Below are 20,340 nucleotides of genomic sequence, written 5' to 3'. Positions count from 1 at the left end.
CCGCTTTCCCTGCCTGCCCTGCCAACAACCCCCAAGTGCCCAGGTACACTGCTCCCCCACTATAGGGGACACCTAACAGGCCATAGGGCTCAGAGGGGCTCTCTGACCCAACCGGGTCTGCCAGTCACTGCTACTCATCCTGCACACAACCACCACACACTCATGCCCTGTGTCAGCTCTACCTAATGCAGCAGAGCAGGGGACAAAGCTGGTCCACCGAGGATGAGTGAAGACAGGATATGGTACTTAGGCCAACACTCGTCCACTATGGCTCTCCCACCAGCAGCATCCACAGAAAGAGAAGTGGGTCCTGGTTCTCATTTCATGGTGGGTCAAATGCTCAGAAGACATGGTGTGGCTCCCACACAAAATTACTAAAATTCATTTTTACACTATCACCAATGTCATAAGACAAAATGAATAAATACTGAAAACAAATACACACAAATATTACGAAATGCAGACGATAACTGCATACTCTGAAAATTCCACCCCCTGGGAAAAAATCCACAATAAAAGGGAAAAATAATAATAATAAAAAAGTTCATGAAAATGCCTAGATGCAAAACAAACATAGAAATTTGTATATCTAGGAATGCGAACATGGGAAACAGCCAAGTGAGAGATTTCTTTTAGAAGGATTGTTTGTGATCATCCATGGTTTGCAATCCTGCCTCTGAGATAACTATGATAACGGAAGACTGACTTTGCTGAGTCAAAGAGGAATATGGGAGTCATGAGGGGAAAGGGGGAGAAACAGGTGGGGCCTGGGTGGGGCCAGGGTTTGCCAGGTCACCTGTGATTGTCCATGTTTAGCTGCAGTTGTGCAAGTGCTTATGTAATTTGTACTAACGTACTGAGTTTTTTTGCTGTGTTTGCTCTTTGGAAATAAACCACCTAAACTCTGAGATTGTTTATGTGGAACAAGGAGGTTGCAGGTATTCTGAGTAAATGGTCACCTGCTGCATCTGGATCAAGTGTTCCTAGATAGCTACAAAATTTTACCTGCTGTAAATCATAATGGAAAAGGTCCTGTTAGCAGTGCCAATAACATTCTAAAACTCTTATTAATAACCCTACTGGGATATAGTTAAAAAATTTAAATCGATGTTCTTATTTCCCTGAGAAAATTAAATCTCTGCAAGATGCCCTTCTTTTGTTCAGCAAAGGTCTGCTGAGGCCTTGTGGCACACTTGACACAACTGATCACACAATGCTATCCAAAGCAAAGACCTCCTTACGGTATTGTTTAAGATCATAAGAAAACAAACACACGATCCATTTGGAAAATGAACAAAAATGGCCAAAACTTTTTTTTTAAGTCACTATATGATACTTGTCCTATCAGATATTATCAAAGCGCCTACTGCTGGTGTGAAAAGCATAACAGAGGGGCCAGAAATAAACCAGATCTTCTCTATGAACTTCACAGATGAGGGAATGCACACCCCAAAGTCACAAGAGTGAATTAGTAAATGAATGGTGCTGACACAACAGAGTGGCAATTTAGGAAAAATAAATACCTGAAACTAACACCTTATACAGTACAGGAAACATACATCACGTGAATTAAAGGAATTCAATATTAAAAAGCAATCCGAAAAAAAAAAATCAAAACAGATAATGGAATACTTCTTTGAAAGGCTGATTATTTTCTAGAGCCTGTGTGAACAGAAGGAACAAACAGGTGAGGCCAGACAGCAAGGTAAACTGCAAAGGGTACTCGGAATATAAATCCGCTCAAGTTAACAAAGGGTTAATCTCTAGACCCAGGGAGAACTGGTCAGCTGGGGTTGGGGGGCAGTCCCAGTTATCAGGTAACTCAGCAGGATCTCACCCACCCCATATCATTAGCCCAAAGTGAGTGCCCAGGACTGAGGGCTCTGGGCCAGCCCAGTTGATGTGTCCTCCTACACAGTGGGGAGCAGGGGCCCCAGGAACCAGAGGGACACCTACAGGTCGATAAGAGAGGACTGCAAGGGCCCTGTACCCTGGTGGCCAATCAGGACAGGCCAATGACAGGACAGAGCCAGTCTATTGTCTGTCCTCCCTCACCATGCCCGGTCCAAGAGTATCTACCCAGGCCACCAGAGCCATCCTCCAAGGCTAACAGCCTCCCTGCCACCACCCCTGACTGTCCTTCTTGTGCTACAAGTCTTGAGGATCCAGGAGGTCTTCAGAGAGAAGAATGCAGCAATGTGACCTTGACAGTGGGGTGAATGCTTGGCACAACCTTTCCCACCCTCAGGTGTCCACAGTTGCACCTCAACCACCCCCTTGCCCAAGTGCCCTTGTCCAGGATGCCACCTGAAGAAACTTCCATAGCAGCCCTAGGGACAGCACAGTCTGGTCCAACCAGCCTCCCCAGTAAGGACAGCCAGCGAGGTACTGGGCACCCCAACAGGAAAGACAGCACCAAAAGGACGAGCTGCCCTACCTGCAGTGGGGTTACTCCAGGAGGGCAGGAGTGCAAGCCTTGACCTCGTTGGATGGGAATCATACCAAGAACTCAGCACTGAGGAGAGGAGGGGCACTCCCTGCCCCCTGCAGTGATGGGGTGCTATCACCTCTGAGGACAGGAAAGCTTTCATCCAGAGCTCCAGCTGCAATGGAAGGAGCTCACGCTAAGCTGCCCTGGGTTAGGTTACTCCCCATCTCTGAGCCCCGATTTCCTCCTAGTACAATGGGACGGTGTCACCTGTTCCCAGAGTCGGCCTGTTGGGAGCGGGACTTGTGAGTGTCACAGGAGGTGATGTGTAAATAGGAACGTGCAGGCGCAGCCTGGACAGGGTGTACAGCCAGCAATGAAGAGCCCACCACCCAGGAAGGATCACCCAAGAGTTCTGGTTGACAAAGAGGGGGGGCTCCCTCACACTGGGAAAGATGGGAGGACAGACAGAGAAGGGTAAGAGGGAAGAGAGGGGAAGGAAGGGGAAGGTAGAGGAGGAAGGGAGGAGAAAGGAGGAGGGAGGGGAGGAGAGAGGAGAGAAGGAAGGAGAAGAGGCTGGGAAGAGAGTGAGGAAGAGGACGGGGAGGAGAGTGGAGGGGTAGAGAAAAGGGAAGAGGGAGAGAAGGAAGGCAGTGGGAGAAAAGAGAAGTGGGGCTCTGAGCCACACCCAGCACTGCCTCACACCCTCTCACCCCTCCCTGTGCTGGTTACCCCTGGAGCTGTATTTGGGGGCTGCTCAGGAAACACAAGGCTTCCTTTTCAGCTGAGCCAAGCCCAGGCTGGGAACCTCTCCTCACTAGGTGTTCTGTGTACGCACGGGTCTCAGACAAACCACTCTGGGCATTGACAGATCTACACACCCAGGACTACAGTCCTCTGCTCAAGGCTGGTGAGCCCAGAACAATGGCTAGTGGTTGCCCACGGTTGCAGAGAGTGGAGGGGAGGAGAGAGGGCTGGGAGCCTCACGGAGCCTGAGGCCTGGCTGGGGACATCAAGGAGCACCCAGGGGCACGCTAACCCTGCCCCCACCGTGCAGGCAGAGTCTTCAGAATGAGTGCACAATGCCCAGTGAGTTCCAGGCGGAAGAACAACCAGCTTCAGGGCAAGCCATGCAAGAGGGCTGCCCTCCCTCTGCCCGGTTCTGAATTTCCAGGTGAGGAACCTGATGGCATAGAGGGTCAACAGCAGCTTCCCTGGTCCCAGGCCACCTGAAGGCCTAGCTATCCCTCCGGGCTAGCATCTAATTCCCCCTTCATCCTCCCATGACATTCTTTGGACTGAGGCCAGCCAGCTTTGTTCCCCTCACTCCCTCAAGCACACATTCCCTGAGGCAGACAGCATTGCCACCAGGGAAACTGAAGATCACAGGCCAACAAGTGGGGAGCCATGCCCCAAACCTGGTTCTGTCTGATCTCAGGCTTCATGACTTTTCTCTAGGTCAGTGGGTGCCCAACTGCTATGCCTAAGACTCTCCCATGTGGTTCTTGAAACATACCAGACTCTCAGGTCCCTGATAACCAGAATCTCTGGGGTGGGGCCTAGGCACAGGCATTGGTCAAAGCTGCCCCAATTCCGTGCCTGTCTGTAGGCAGACAGACTCGTCCTTTAAGGAGCCAATGGTCTTTGTTCAGGAAAAGACACAGAAGCATGTGGAAGTAATGGTAACAGGCGGACAGGGGACCTGTGTGGGCAGGCCCCAGTTTCTAAGTGCCAGCACAGTCTCTAAGACTCGGAGGGAGACTCAGGAGGTTCGCCCCACGCGAGAGACTGGTAGGAGAGGAGGGGAACCTGGTATATGGAGGTGCCACTTGTGCATGCATCAGTCAGTCCCCTTCCCCAGGAGCCCCTGTATGGTCGTCCCAGTCACGTCATCCACCTTCCTAAGCAAAGCTCCCCATCCCCCACAAACACTTCCTGTGCGTGGGTCTGACAGCTGTAAATAGGGTTGGATTGCATTTCGGAGCCAGCAAGTGAGGACCTGAGCGGTTTCTGAGGCCCAGGTCAGTGGGAGATCAGCTCCTGAGAATGGCAATGCCTGTGGCTTTGGGGCAGCGAGGGGGGGGGGCGGGGGAGCGGGGGGAAGGGGGTAGTGGAGTGTTAGACAAATTTTATTTAGATTTCAGCTCCTTTGCTCATAAAAATGGGATCTTGGAAAAGCAGAATTCAGAGAATATTGCCTTCACACGAAATCCATCTTAGTTGCACGCATTATATTAAGCAGAGAAACGCCGGGGGTGTTCCCATCAGAGCCAGGCGCAGGAGCGCATGCGCAAAGCCACTGCTGTTACTTAACATTATTCTGAAGGTTCTAGACGGTGCAGATGGAAATGAGGCTCCAAAACGATCGTCGATCGTCATCTCAGACAGTACACCTGTATACTGTATACTAGAAACCCAAAGGGGATCCACAAAGATTATATTGGAATTAATAGTTCAATCAAGCAGCCTGATAAAAGATAATTATATAAAAATCAATAGCCTTCCGGTGTACCAGCAATAGATGAAAATGATTCAATTCGCAATGGCAAAAGAAAAAAACAAAAACAAAAAAAACCCTTGGAATAACCTTGATTAAAAACAATGGGTGATCTGTATAAAAAATGTATAATACTTCACTGAGCAACATCAAAACAGAATTAAATCAATTGAAAAACATACCATGTTCCTGGTAAATACTGTAAATTATGTCAATTCCTCCTTTAATTGGTTTCCAAGTTTAATTTATGTCAATCAAATTCACAAGGGATAGGGATGTTTTTAACCTGACAAAACAATTCTAAAATTCAATTGAAAGAGTAAACAGATGTGACCAGCCAACAAAATTCTGCAAAAGAATAACAGCGAAAGTGGCAATATGCAGCCAGATGTTTCAAAGCGGCACTGCCCTACAGAAATAAAATGTGAGTATCACATGTAGCCGCGTTAAAAAAAAATTAAAAAAACAGGTGAGATTAATTTTAGAAATATCTTATTTACCCCAATACATCCAAAATATTATGATTTCAGTCTGTAATCAACACTTTAAAATTACCAATGAGATATTCGATCTTCTTTTGTGAGTGTGTGTGTGTGTGTGTGTGTGTGTGTGTGTGTATTAACTCCTTGAACTCTGGGGTATATTTTATACTCAGAGCACCTCAGTTCAGACCAGTCGCATTTTAATAGCCTCATGTGGCTCATAGCTACTAGCAGAATAGACAGCACAGCTTTAAAGTAGTTGATACTTTAGATTTTAGAGCTTTAAAGCTTTAATGATGAACACAGTTAACTACAGGCACAAAAACAGACAGAAAAATTGCATTTATCTATGATGCCGCTTGACCTAAGGTTTCATTTGCAACTGACTGGAAATGGTCTGTGGCATAACACCTTTCATATATATACAGTTGACACTTGAACACCATGGATATGAACTATGTGGGTCCACTTACATGTGGACATTTTCAATTGATCTTGCAGTTCAATCAACTGCAGTTCAATAGACCCACTCAGTTCAACGGACAGTTTAAACTTGCATTGTTCAGCGGTCAACTGGTGGTTAGGAATCTGAATACACAGAGGGCCAACTTAGGTTATATGTAGATTTTCAACTGCACGGGCAATGAGTACCCCTAATTCCTGAGTTGTTCAACAGTTAAGCGTACATCCCAATTGTTCACGGCTCTTGAGCCACTTTTTATCATACCTTCAGAAGCTCAGCCCCAATCAGACTGGCCACTAACGAGCCTTAGACAAACCTTGTATGAAACAAAAACATACCTTTTTTGCCATGGGGCCCCAATCCCTGCTTTCGAAGGAGAAATACCCTGATTCAAAGATGAATCCTTGAATGTTCTGCTCCCACAGAGGGCAAGGGTTCGTCCCTCTGGTGTGAACGGCCTGCCTCTGTGGCTATCCCACTTCCCCGGCCCGGGAGTTTCATGTCAGCTCTCAGACAGCCCCACAATTATTCATACCATTATAATGACAATAAAACTGCACATCCAGAACTCTAAGACACACCTCTGTCACATTTATCACCTGAACCCAGGATGCAATCAGCAGCTCTGATCTCTGCCAGCAGCCAGCAGCAGTCGCAGGGTGGCTGGCATTGCCTGGCATGCGCTGCCTCAGCTGTAACATCTCATACTGCCCTCTTTCGTTTTGGTTGTTTGCAGGGTCGGTACTTCCTGTGTTGAGACCCTTGCCACTCGAATGTCTGAAAAGTCACACCGTGGCTGGCCAAAAGTGTGCAGAGAAAGGCACTGAGACAGTGGCATGTGTGGCTTTGGCATCAGTGACCAATGTCCCTGGAGGAATGACTGTGACCCCCTACTTCACCAAAGAGAGGAAGACACCCAGAAGTAGACAAAGCCAGTCACACACTGGGTAAGCAAAGCAAGCGAGGTGGGAGAAATGCCCCACTGTTCCCGGAAAACAGGGCAGGGTGGCTGGTGCCCATGCCTGATGGGACTGAGGCTAAGGTGCATGACATAATTTAATTGGGAGTGTCCCCCCTTTCTTGGTGTGCTCTATAATTGATGGAACCTTAGATCCAAAGAAATCTAGAAACAACCATCATTTTCCAAACCCTGGGCCTGGGCTAAGGGCTTGTTATGCACGGATCCTTTCCAACGTCCAGTGAAGTGGATGTGGATGGACCCCCCTTTGCAATAGTTCAGCCAACCATGCAGCCCTTGTCCAGGTGGCCAGGCTGTGTGGGGCGGACCTAACAATGAGACACTGTAGCCTCCAGGCCCACACTAAGTCCTGCTCGCCCTGGAGTGTTAATCGCTGAAACGTGCAGGGGCGGTTGGGGAAGCGCTGAGCCTGCCTGGTCTCTCAGCCCTGCCACAGCCTAGGTCCTGGATGCCAGGGTCTTCTCTGCCTCCAAGCAGGAGCCCCCCACTCCACAGGCCCTAGAGTAGATATGCAGTATAATTGAAATTCATGGATGAGCCCGAGGAACTGGCTCCAGGCTCAGTAATAACTTCTCCATATTAATGGCAACACCGCAGACCCGGTGGACAGCTGACATTTAATATGAAACATGCACAGCAGAAAGAGAGGCTCCTACCTGGGCCTTCCCATTCCCGAGTGCCTGCTGTGTGTAGTTTAAGGCGGTACCAAGATTCAGAGGACTGGGTCTTCCCCTCAGTACCCACCCCACCTCAGTCCTCTCCCCTGCAGGATCCCCCTACCAAGAACACGAAAATGTACACACATATACACCTACGCAAGACACATATGCACCCACATACATGCACATACTCACATATTTGCTCACTCAAATGTACACACTCACATGCAGATACCCACACACAAATATGCATGCACACATTCGCATGTCCCACATACAGATAAGCACGCACACACACACACACACACACACACTTATGTGTACACACTCTCCTGCTTGTATATATTTTTACATATATGCACATTCCATGTATAGCTGCACAAACATGCACACATGTTCACATATGCAGCCTGATGTGTTCTGGCAGCATCACAGAAACCACCCCCTATCCCCAGCTGCCTCAGAGGGGGAGGGCAATGGGGATAACTTAGGATGTGTCTGCCTGCCAGTAGAGACCTAGGGTCCCAGGAGGGGCTCTCACACATACCTGCCCCTATAGACCTCAGAGACCAGAATAGGAGGCCTAGGCCACAGCTTAGGCCACTATGCATCAAAGCCAGCCTTGAAGCTCAGCACCCGCATAGCTCAGGGCATATGAGCCCCTCAATGACCCCTCTGCTTATACTGGCTGTGGCACTCCTCATGGTCCACAGAGCAGGCCTGAGTGAGGACCCGGCTTTCTCTACCACTCAGCTGACCCTGGGCTAGGGTCTTCACTTGCTAAGTGCTAAGGATACTGGCACACTGGCATCCAAGGCGGGCCTTGGGACAGGAGGAACTTGAAATCTACCAACATCTCAATGAGTGGCAACATTACAGTCAGAAACCAATGCCAGAAACACAGCTCCACAACAGAATCAGGATGGAGAATGGCAATGTGACAGGGGACAGCCCCAGAAGACCTGGCCTCCCTGGACTTCGGAGATCAGCAACCAAAAATGTTGGCCTTCATGAGGGGCCAAGGTGGACTCCACTATGCTCCACCCTGGAGGATTCTAAGGAGAGAGATGACCCCACACAGCAAAAGCCCTACAGATCTGAGTAACTCGGAGGCACCTGGGTTTCTTTATCTATAAAATGGGAATAACAGAGATTGGCTTACAGAACAACTACAGAGATGGGGCTCGTGTGGTGAACAGATATAGAAGGTGAAGCCAATGCCTTTCTGACTGCCTCCTCTGGAGGGACAGCCCTGGCTACAGGGTCTCCTTAGGCACTTCTATGCAGGCCCCTGGCTGGCAGAGTTGAAGCATATGGCTCAAGTTATAACCTATCAGCACAAAGCACCCATGAGCCACAGTGATTGGCTATGGAAAGGTCCTACGACCTATGCTTGTCCAAACAGAATGAAGCTCGGCACCATGATGATAACATGCTTCAGTTATCGCCAAGCTGTGGGGAAGTAGGGATATGGAGGTTGAGTGGTGTGGAGACCCCCTCAGCCACTGGTCCCCCAAGGAACTGAGTCACACAAGGGAGGAGGAGCTGGGCCAGCATGGTTCAAGGGACACCATCCCACCCCTTAATTACCTACCTAATACCAGGAGTCCTCAGATGTTTTTATTGTGGTAAATATATATCAAATTTATCATCTTCATCATTTTCAAATGTACATCTGCTGAGTGGTATTAAATATATTCATACTATTGTGCAACCATCACCACCATCCATCTTCAGAACCTTTCTTATAAAACTGAAGCTCTGCCCATTAAACACTAACTTCCCATTCCCTAGCTCCCAACCCCTACAGTTCTACTGTCTCTATGATTTTTGACTTCTCTAAGTGTCTTCAGATGCCTTCTTCCTTAAAGAGAAGAGTCCGGGTTTCAGACCCCAGATGCACTTACACCATTCTGAGTGGCTGCCATGAGACAGCTAAGGGGTTACTGGCTGCTGCTCTGGCACCCGGAGCACAAATCTCTGACACGTCAGCTTCCATCATGGCCACCACTGGTCAGTGCACATTCTTCCCCTGCCCCCACAGGGAAGAGCCCCTGAAAAGCCCCTTCCCTCCTACCAAATAACCCCCAGTAAGTAGTGGTTGTGAGCCTGGCCAGGAGGTTGTGGATGCCCTGTAATGGTGCATGGGGTGGCTGTGATAAAGTAAGGCAGGGTTTTCAACAAGTTCTTGTTGACATCAAGAATGAATGTGCCTGTTAAGAAAAACTCCTGGTGGCCAAATGGGCTCAAATTTATAAACCGAGTCTAGCAGTCAGTCATTGCTAAACAGAGGCCTCTCATGATCTCTTTGCTTCAGGGTAAAGATACACTGAGCAGTCAGTATCCTTCTATCTGAGCTCACCCTTATAAAGGAGCTCCTAGGCTCTTAATTCAACCAACGGGCTGAAGTCCTACTTCAGCCAATCAAGGCTGCAAAGCTACACTTTTGGTCGCATCTTTACTGACCAATCAGAGCAGCTCTGTCCCAACCAATAAGGACAGTGCTATTTGAGCCAATCGAACTGTTTGAATTTGAAGCTCCTCATTCACATAGAATAGACCAACCAGGAGTGGGCACTCTTCTCTATATAAGCCAGCTTCATAGCTCCCTCGATAAAGGGCATTTTCATTTTCCATGAAAGGTTGTGTCCACCTGTAACAGCAGAGCCACTTCACCCTAGCTATTTTCACTAGTCTTTCTCCTCTTACCACACCACAAACAGGACTCTTATTAGCACTGAATTGGTGAGACAACAGTTGGTCGACATTCCCCAGTACACTCCCTGGCCCATCTAACCACCCTGCTGTCAGGACGGCTCCAGGTATGTCTACATCAGCTCTTTCAGGGGAACCTCAGGGCCCACATGGGGTCTTCACGTGGGAAGTGTCCGCCTGTGTGATATCAACAGACTCAGAAATGGAGCATCTCTGAAGAAACATCAGAGGGTCAGGCAGCAAAGAGCTCATACTCCCTAGGGACAACAATCTATCAAAGAAGTCAGGGCGAGGGCTCACCAGGGTGCCCAGCTCTCCCTCTGCCAACCCTATCCCATTACTTCTGTCTTCTGGCCCCCATCTGGCCTCTAAGACACCTGTGGCTGCCCCGGAAAGGTCCCAGAAATGGTTAGCTCCAGACCCTGCTTTCCACCTGGATTTGCCCAGGGTTGCAAGGTGACTTGCCAGAGTCTAGCCCAAAGTCTCTTCACCATCTCCCCATCTCTTCCCCATAAAAGCGCAGGGGTGCTTACCTCCCTTGCTTAGTTTGATTTTAACCAAGGGTTTTGAACTTGGGTTTCAGGGACCCCACGGGGTTGCAGAAGACAGAAAAACCATGCAAAAACACATGTGTACACAAGTGTTTTTCTGTGAATAAAGAGACAGAGATTTCAGCCATTCTCCAAGAGGTCTGCCCCACTGAGTGTGGACATTCTGGGGTTAGAAGCAGGGCAGACAAAAAGAGGCTGGCCAGCCCTGGGCACTTGGGGTCACAGAGCCTTGGCAGTGAATTCCACAGCTTTCCCTGCACTGGCTTCTGGACCTCCTTCCCAGACACTCATATTTCACAGCTCCCAGCTGAGCTCTGCCCAGCAGAGCGGGGTCCTGAGGACTTAGCCAAGTACAAGTTTCCCATGGTACATGTTACCAAGAAGTACAGAGTACAACATGGCAAGTGACTGTCCAGGGCAGCTTCCTGGATGAAGTGCTGTTTAACAGAGATCTATAGTGAGCCAGGTGAAGAGGGAGGAGTAGGAGTGGTCCAGGTGAGGGCACAGCCTGAACACCGTCCCTGAGCCGGGAGTGGTCAGTGTTGGAGGAACTAAAAGCTCAGTGTGACTAGAGCGCAGGCATGAGGGGGACACAGGGACAAACGAGGCTGTAGACCACTGGGACTGGTCATGGAGGACCATGAATGTCAGGCCAGTAGGTTTGGCTGGGTTTGGATGTTTTTTAAAGGGCCATAAGAATCATTGAGAGGTCTTAAGCAAAGGAGTAACATGATTTAATGTGTGGTTTATAAAAATCAGTCTGGCTGCTATGTGACAAAAGGGTTGCTGGGGAGGGACCAATAAGGACCAGCTGAGGGACACAGGAGCCAAAGCCAGGGCTTGGGGTCGGGCGTGGTGGAGAGACGGGAACTGAGATGAAGTCTGGAGATGCTTAGGATCCTAAGATTCCCGTCCAGTAAAGGGTGAGGTCTGGAAGACAGTGGAGAGACCCCTGTTCCATTTCAGAAGCATGGGGTCGCCCAGGGAAGGCACGCCAGAGGCAGCTGTGCAGGCAAGTCTGGGGGAGATGTGGGCCAGACGTAGGGGCCTGGGGTCCAGGTGGACTGTGGCAGCAAACACTTTCATCTGCTTGCCATACTTGTCCTTCCTCTTGCTTCTATGATAAAGCCCCGTTTCATTCCAGAGTTTGAATATCTCACACTCAACCCCAAAGGTGGGCAAGACTCAGGCCAGGCCCACATCACAGTGATTGATTTAGAGAGGACCTATACCCTAAGCCCTCCTCACGACTCTCGCTGGAACACCCAGAAAGGAGAGCTCTCCATCTCTGAGTGATTGCTGCCATGAAAAACAAATAAAGCCAGAGCTGCTGGCGCCCCCTCCCCACATGGGGAGGGCCATCCCAAGCTGAACCCAGAGATGGGTATACCTTTAGGCAGAGAGCACATGTTCTGACACCGGCCCTGAGCTCCTGGATCCAGCCATGCCGGAACATGGCCGTCCTTAGGACCCCATGGATAACCAGCCCTTGTTTGTTTCATCCAATGTAAACTGGTTTTCTGTTACTTAAACTGAATGACTCTTAAACAACAGGGAGTATAACGGCCATGAAGGAGGCTAAGACCACCCCGGGTGGCTGTGGAGCCTGCCAAGAGCAGGGACCAAGCAGTTGCCTCTGCTCCACAAACATGAGGGTCCCCAACACCTAGAAAAGCCCACAGCCCCTCTTTGGTGTCCCCAAAACCTTCTCATTGCCCTCCAGGAAGCGCCAAGGCAGGACAGGAGAAGAAAGACCCTACAGGGGCAGCTGCAAGTCCCAGACACCCCTCACCCCCAGCCCCACAGCCTGAGCCTGCCACACCTACCTGCCCCATTCTAGCGCTTGAGCCAGCCGGACTCCAGTGTGAGGCCCGAAAGGTATCAATCTTTTTAAGAAACATGAAACTCATTTTGGACCCTTAGGCCAGCAAATGACTTCTCTCTGGCCTTTAGCAACTCTTAATGCCCAGCAGAAAAAACAGAGCAGGTGCCTGGCCAGGATGACAGCCTGGCGGGGGAGCCTCCACTCACAAGGCTGCAGCCCTTGGGCATCTGTGAACCCCAGACATACAATGGGGGCTCTGTATCACAGTGTCAAGGGGTGTTTGCCAGGATGGAAAATGGCTTCAGAGGCCACATCCTTTCCACTGCCCAACCCTTGGAGGCTTCCACCGCTGGCCCTGCCTGGCCAGAGACACCAGGGGAAGAGGTCCCAGAGCTGCACTGAGTGTGGACAGAGGTGGGGCAGGGTGATTCTATCCTGCGGGTATCCCCCACCACTATCACCCAGTTGTGAGGACTCGGGGTCCTGCAAGGAGCTGCAGCCCAAACTGGTCAGCAGCTTGTCAACAGGCCACTTGGCCACCGGTCCAGCACCCAGCTCCCACTCACCCACTGACAAGGGCCAATGCCTCTGACTGAGAAGAATTCCAGGAGTCAAATAAGAAAGGTAAGAATGTTTTAAAAAATGTCTCTCTTCATTTTTCCATTTTGGTCAGCGTGCAAAAAAGACAATAAAATGCAGTGAGCATGGTCTTGAAGTTAGACAGATGCATTCAGATACTGGCTGTGAAGCTTGAAGCATGCTCTCTCAGCTTTGGAGTCTCAGCTTATTCATCTGTAGAATGGGGCTATCAGACATCCTCCATGGGGTGTTGTGAGGATTAAACAAGGGAAAGGGGCATAGCTCAGCAGGGAGCATGGCACATGGTGGGGCAACAGTGATCTGTGACGTACTATTATTACTTTTTATGCCAACAGGCTTCTCACCGGGTCTTTAATAAGCATATAAGAACAGTGTGAGATTGGTGTACCCATCCTGTGGCCCGAGAGGTACTAGAAAAGTGTTCCGTAGCAATGTGATATACAAGGATCCTTCACTAAGTGTTATTTTCTCATGCAACATGAAAAGGCAAACTTTAACCTTTCCCTGTGAATATTATGAACAACCTGTGATGAGTGGGTGTGAAAGAGCCCGGGAACTCTCACTGGAAATAAAGGGCACAGCATGTCCTATAAACGTGTTTCCATGTGGCGTTTCTTGAGTCCGCACCTCAACCTGACTCCAGTACAATTTTCACCTTGGCAGGCTCAGGATTCTCAACTCTTATCATTTGGGAGCAACACCCCTCACAGTCTCTGTCTATGGAGTTCTACAAACCTCATGTCCTGATTCTCATGGGAGCATATACACCAGCCTGGCCAGAGTGATACCCAGGACTCAGCTGGAATCATCAAAAATAAGACATCAGCCTGGCACTGCTGAGGCCCCTTGACTTGCCACAGAAAGACCCCCAACCTGAGAACGAAGCCAACAAACACAGAAGAAGGCAGAGGCAAGAGACAGCAAGGGCCCTAACCCCCTGGCAGGAGTATCTGGATCCAGCCATGCCTGAAGACTTACCGTTATGTGAACTGATAACTTCTCATTTCTGCTTAAACTAATTTGAGTTTTCTGTCACTTGTAGCTGACAGGATTCTGCAGCTCATGAGAGAGCTGTGTCTCACCTGAGTATCTTAGTTAAGCTGTAGGACTGCAGCTGCCTGCTGAGCCCATCTCCATGGATTCTCCACACAGCTTCTGGGAAAGCTAGTCCCACATTCTGCAGAGAAGGAACCTGCCCCCCGGTCCTGTCTGTGTGGGAAGTGCCAGACTCACAGGTTCGAGAGTTTTCTTTATTACAAAACTTCTCAGAGATCACCATGGGCCCCTTGAATCTCCCAAGGCACAGTGTTCCCCACACCGGTGGTCCACTGAACCTTATTTGCTCAGAGCAACTTGAGGTGTAGCCCCGCAGAATCCTTTTGCAGACATGGGGCTGTGAATGCCCGCTTCTCAAAGCATGGTCTGAGGCCCAGGAGCAGAGTATCACCTGGGAACTTATTCAAAATGCAGAACCCTAGACCCACCCCAGACATGCCAGAGTCAGAATCTGCATTGTAACAAGATCCTTGGGGATCTGTGCACACACCTGCTCAGCGTATTTCATTACCTTTGAAGGAAGAGCAGGAGCTGTACAGGAAGGGACTCCATGGGGCATGCAGGTTTGGGGGTGGCTGCTGGGAGGATGTGGTGTGCAAATCAAGTCCGTGGAAGGCCCAGTATGGGGTGCACATGGAGTATGGCTCCTGCCATCACATCTCAGGGTCCCTCACCCAGACTTGGGAGCACCGTGGCAGAAGGGGCTGGACAGAACCAGGCCAGACTCCTGCCAGCATGTGTCGTGTGGCCTTGGGCAAGTCACTCAACCTGCCCGGCTGCAGGGAAAGCATGGGGACCCCTCCCCTGCAGGGTCGCTGTGAGCACATAGGCCTATCACTGATGCACAGAGGGACTTTAAGAGTTAAAAAATTAGTTGGTATAAAAACAGAACAGATACACAGAGCACAATGGAAAGAAGGGAGGAAGGGAAGAGAGAGAGAGAAAGAAAGAAAGAGAGGAAAGGAGGAAAGGAGAGAGGGAGGGAAGGAGGGAGAAAGGAAAGGAAAGGAAGGAAGGAAGGAAGGAAGGAAGGAAGGAAGGAAGGAAGGAAGGAAGGAAGGAAGGAAGGAAGGAAGGAGAGAGAGAAAGAGGGAAGGAGGGAGGGAGGGAGGAAGGAAGGAAGGAAGGAAGGAAGGAAGGAAGGAAGGAAGACAAACAGAAGAACTAGTGGTGCCACTCCACTGTCCCAGGGCCATTTTTCACCGATAGCTTTCAAGGCCATTCTGTGATACCCCAGCCTCTGCTCCAACTCTTCTCTCTTCAGCCCTGCCAGTGTGTGTCCGGGACATCTGACATTTCCCTGTGCTCTTCTGACCAGGCCCATGCTCACCTGGTACCTCTGCAAACACTCTTCCCTCTACTGGGACTGTCAACCCATGCAGTTGCCTGCTGGCAACATATTCTTCAAGTAGTGTGCTCTCAAGGCCCTAGCTAGAGTGGCCCTCAGCCCATCAACTGCCCTGATCATGTGAGCCCCAGGGGAACACCAACCCAGCCACATCTCTGACCAGCACAGTGGTCAGAGGCACTAGAGGTGCTAGTTGAACAAATGAATCACTGACTAAACAGATGAATGAATAATATAGTGACAAAGTCTCCCCAAAATGGTCTCCATCAGAAATTAACTAGTACATGGAAGCTGGCCCACCAACAGACTGCATGCACGTCACCTCTTCCCAGCCTAGCCCACCCTACCACCACAGTCCTCAGCACCCATTTCCTTTAATTTAGAAAATACGCCTCCAGAGTAAATGAAACACACCTGTGAGGTATGGCACATCCTCAGAGACAATGGGGCATGGAGGGCCACACCACACTAAGTCAGCTCCTCCAAGGACATCAATGGTTGTTTGCAGTCCACCCAGGTTCTAACTAAATCCAGCCAAAGGCAGTGATTTTCCGAAGCAACAAGTGGCATTTCCTGTGTCTCCATAAAAAGAACGCCAGTGGTTGTGGGGCTCTAGAGTAATTGCTGGCTCTGCAGCCGGCAAGATGAGCCTGATGACAGGGGCTCAGGGGTGGCAGGGCTGGGAGAATGGCCATTCCCTCGGAGCTGGAGTCCTCTGAGCAGCAATTAAAGCAGAACCCACGGTGGGCAGCTTAGATGTCTGGCCAGCACAGCCGGCCTGACCACCACACACCCAATCCAAAATAGAAAACTGCAGTGGCTTCTGCCACGTGCCAGGCCCCTGGGCAGCCAGAGCACCGCCAATGTCAGCCTATTCCCTGAGCATCGATCCAGGCTTCCTCCAAAGTCCCTTATGCCAAGCCATGGTCCTTCTGGGCTCCCAGAGTAGGAGAACTTCCCAGGGCTCTAGTCACATTGGGTGGCCTAGGCAATCCTAGGAGGAGACCCTCTCCGCCCCCAACCTCTGCCCTGTCCTTCATGGGCTGCCCATGGGCACCAGAGCCTGCATTTCCAAATGCTCCCCTTGGCTCAAAAGAGAGAGAAAACCGACTTTCAAATAACCAGCTGAAGTTCAACAGGAAACCACAGAATAAAAATCAGTGGTTCCCGGTCAGCCAGGGGGCAGAGGGACAGCTGAGCATTTCAGCACCACAGCCTGCCCCTGGGCTGGCACTACCCACATACACAGAAACAAGAAGACTGACTGCCAGCACATGCCTCCGCACATACACAAATCACACACACTCAAATACACGGGGTCATATATTCATTCAACTGCGACACACAAGTGAGCAGAAGCCTACAGATACACATGTGCACAAGGCACGCAATGGCACATTCGCAGGGTCACAGGTGCATAGGTACCTGGACACAAGTACACAGTGACATTCCAAAATACATGTGCAGACACGCACACGGAGATATACACACACCTGGATGCAAGACCAAGGCCTGTGCCTGCAGGAGACACAGGTGGGCTGCTTGATCAGTGCTTGGGAGATCTTGGCCTATCCCCTGCATAAATCACTCCTCTCCCGCCAATCAAAATAACTTGCCTTCCAGGAAACTCCTTCAGTCGCTGCTGCTCGTGGTCCCTAACCAGAGAACGTCTTCGGTGTAGGCCTTGCCCTCCCAGGGGATCCCCAGGTAACTGGGCTTCGAAGCCCAGACAAGAGCCATGATGGACAGAAAAGAGCGAGAGAAGTGTGTGCTTACCAGCCCATCGCAGTTGCTGAGTGCCACGGAGGAGGCTTCGGTCAGGCCCGCCACGTCTCCGACGTAGAAGCAGGTCCCAAGCAGAGGCTCCACGCGCGTGGCGCCCGACTCGCCCTGCCACTCCACTGTAGCCCCTGGCGCCACAAGGCGGGCATTGGGCCGCAGCCGCAGGTGCAGGTCTCGGCCGAAAACTGTGACATTGTAGAAGAGGCGGCCACCAGGGTCCTCCTCGCTGTCTCCAGGGAAGTCCGGCGTCTGGACCGGGACGGCCCTGCGGGCCCGAACCCCCTCCTGGGCCATCGCCGCCGACACCACGTGGGACACCAAGCGGCCCTGGGCGTCAGTGCGCACCGGCACCGCCAGGATGCGCTCCGCTCCGTGCCCCAGGTGCTCTCCTGCAACGGGGAAGGGCGTTAGAGCCTCCGAGACTTCGGAGCCCTCAACCTCCGGCTGAGTCCCGCATCACCCACCCCCACCCCCACCCCCACCCCCACTGTAAAGGGTAGTGCATTTCTTCAAGCAATCCCCCAAAACTAGCCTGCGCCTCCCCAGCTTTCTCCCTACCAGGGAGGGGCGTTAACACGACCACCACTCCGGAGCCGGGTCGCCCCGACCTCGCACTCTGGGACCCTGTAAGCCGAGAGCTCTGCCGCTTGCCCGGTTCTGGGTTGGGGTTCCACAGACTCCTCACAGTTCCCCAGGGGACAGCCGCATGAGAGCGTCCCCCACCCCATGAACCTACCGTCCTTGGCAGGACGTGGGGCCGCTCCGAAGTCATTCCCGGTCGGCCCCCTACCCGTGCGCCTCTACCCTTCAGTGGCCCCTGAAGCCGCGAGTACACGGCTACCCTGGGCACCGGCGGCCTGTCTTCTGTGTCGAGCTCTTGCTGAGACCCCTGCTGGTCCCCCGTTCCTGGAGGAGTGGAGCAGGGTCCTTTGGATCTTTAGGGATTCCTCCATGGCGCCCCAACCAATCTTCAGGACCCCAGGCTGTGCGCTCGGCACCCTCTCCTCCCGAGCGTCCCCAGACGCCAGCCCCGGCGCCGCCTCGCCCTGGCTCCCCCGGACCCGCTGGAGCTAGCGCTGCGCGCTCCGCCGCGGGGCTTTCCCGGCCCTCCGCCTTCACACTCGGCGTCCCGTGAGGCGCGAGGGCTCCGAGACTGCCCCCGGCCCGAAGCGCCCGGATGAGTCGCTGGGCGCCCCCTGCACGACCGACCCGGCCCCGAAGTTGGCCAACTTGGCCCGGGGCGGGGCGCGCGGAGTTTGCCCAAGTCGAGATGGACGCGGCTTGGGGAGCGGGCAGAGGGGCGAGGGGGGCGGGGCCCGGACAACAGGGGTCGCAGGCGTGGGGTCCGGCCGCACCTACCTGGGGGGGCGGCGGCGAGCCCGGCGTCCGCGGGCGGCGGCAGCAGCAGGAGCGGCAGCAGCAGCAGCAGCAGCAGCAGGAGCGCGGGGCAGAGCAGGCGGCGATCGGCGCCAGCCGGCGGATCCATGGTAGCCGGACCGCAGCCGGGGCCCCGCACTCGCAGCGGGCGCGAAAGTTCCCCGAGCGCTGCCCAGCCCACATCTGGGGGCAGCTGGAGCCGCCCGCAGCTGCAGCACCGCAGGGCGCGGGGCGGAGGAGGCGAGGCGCGGAGAGGAGGGCGGGGAGCGCGGAGTGGAGGCGGGGAGAGGAAAGAAGCGAGCGAGCTAGCGAGAGAGGCGGGCGGGAGGGAGAAGGCGAGCGCGCGGAGGGCGGGGACGGCGGGCGCCTCAGCCTGCGGTGACCCGGCGCTTCTTGGCGCGGCGGCCGCCGCCACCGCCACCGCCGCCGCCGCCGACTCCCCTCCTCGCGCCGCCGCCGCTGTTCCCCGCTCGCAGCGAAGCAGAGACACCCCGAGGTGGAGGCAGAGAAGCGCCACGGGCCGTGCCGGGGGAGCCCCGCCGCTGGCCGCACTCGGCGCGCTCGGTGCCCGCGTGGCGCACAACCCGGGAGGAGCGGCGGCCGCCCCAGCATCCCCACCCAGAGAGTCCTCCTCGGCGCTCAAGGGGCTGCCTCTTCTTCCCTTTGCACCTTGGGGCAGGACAGGGCTCAGGGATGGGGGTGGGGGTAGAGAAGGCCTGAAGTGGAGACCCCAGAGGGTAGAAGACGCTTTTATAGGAGGGCGCACGAGCTGCAGGGTCTACCCCGAAGATCAATTTTTACCTTTCCAGAGAGAGGCGAGTTTCCCTCAGTCCCCCTCTATCTATCTCCCCATCCCTCCTTACCCAGACCCAGTTCTCTCTCCTAGGGTACACGCGGGTTGCAGCCTTCACTTGTCCTAATTCCACGTGGGCATTTAGCCTCCTGGATTTTGCTCTCCCCCAGGCCCTGCCCGAAATAGCCTTTCTACACTCTACCCACCTTTTCCAATGCACCATAACAGGCATACCTCTCCATCCTAGAGCAAGTTTGTTGTCAAACATCACCCCAGCTAGAATCTCTCTTCTGCAGCAAGATTCTGAGCTTGGAGTCACTGTCCTACCAGACATGCTGCCCCCAACACAGTGACCTTCCTCCTCAGGTCCCGCCTGGGAACCCCATCCCAGGCATGTATCTATTGGAACACCTCTGCTATGTGATCCCAGACTTCTGCCCCCACTTCCCAGGAGGGCGGACACCTGTCCCTTTGGATCTTCTCTTTCACACTGCCCCACACCTGTGTGCCCAGGGATTTGGGGTTGGCCTTGGTCAGGCAGGGCCTGATGAGTCAGGCCCCTCCTGGCTGGCCAGGAGGGGCCATTCTTATGGGGAACACATGACTTGCACAACTCACTCTAGCTGTGATTTCTCTCAGTTCTGTTGTTTTTGGGACCTGAGTGTGAGAGCATGGCAGCTTGATGGCCGTCTTCAACTAGAAGCTTCTCTCCCTGTCAGTTAAGGGTGCTGAGGCAGGATCTAGACCCCAGGCATGGTGAAAATTTGTTGTGAACATTAAAAATG

At 52.5% G+C, this 20,340-nt stretch overlaps 1 protein-coding gene across 1 annotated transcript in view; it reads right to left on the bottom strand.

The window, feature by feature from the left end:
- ADAMTS2 (ADAM metallopeptidase with thrombospondin type 1 motif 2) overlaps positions 1 to 19,797 on the bottom strand; it is a 205,897-nt gene extending 186,100 nt beyond the window's left edge. Inside the window, exons 1-4 of the mRNA XM_036225072.1 lie at positions 19,790 to 19,797; positions 19,136 to 19,431; positions 18,190 to 18,291; positions 17,380 to 17,774 (exon numbers count right to left, since the gene is read on the bottom strand). Coding sequence (XP_036080965.1) covers positions 17,380 to 17,774; positions 18,190 to 18,291; positions 19,136 to 19,431; positions 19,790 to 19,797 — 801 coding nt within the window. The remainder of the gene's footprint in view (positions 1 to 17,379; positions 17,775 to 18,189; positions 18,292 to 19,135; positions 19,432 to 19,789) is intronic.
- Between the last annotated feature and the right edge of the window lie 543 nt (positions 19,798 to 20,340).

This window comes from Rousettus aegyptiacus, unplaced genomic scaffold (assembly GCF_014176215.1).
Source record: "Rousettus aegyptiacus isolate mRouAeg1 unplaced genomic scaffold, mRouAeg1.p scaffold_m13_p_7, whole genome shotgun sequence".
Lineage (NCBI taxonomy): Eukaryota > Metazoa > Chordata > Mammalia > Chiroptera > Pteropodidae > Rousettus > Rousettus aegyptiacus.
Note: the sequence above shows the minus strand (reverse complement) of the source record. Positions and strands in the feature narration are given on the sequence as shown.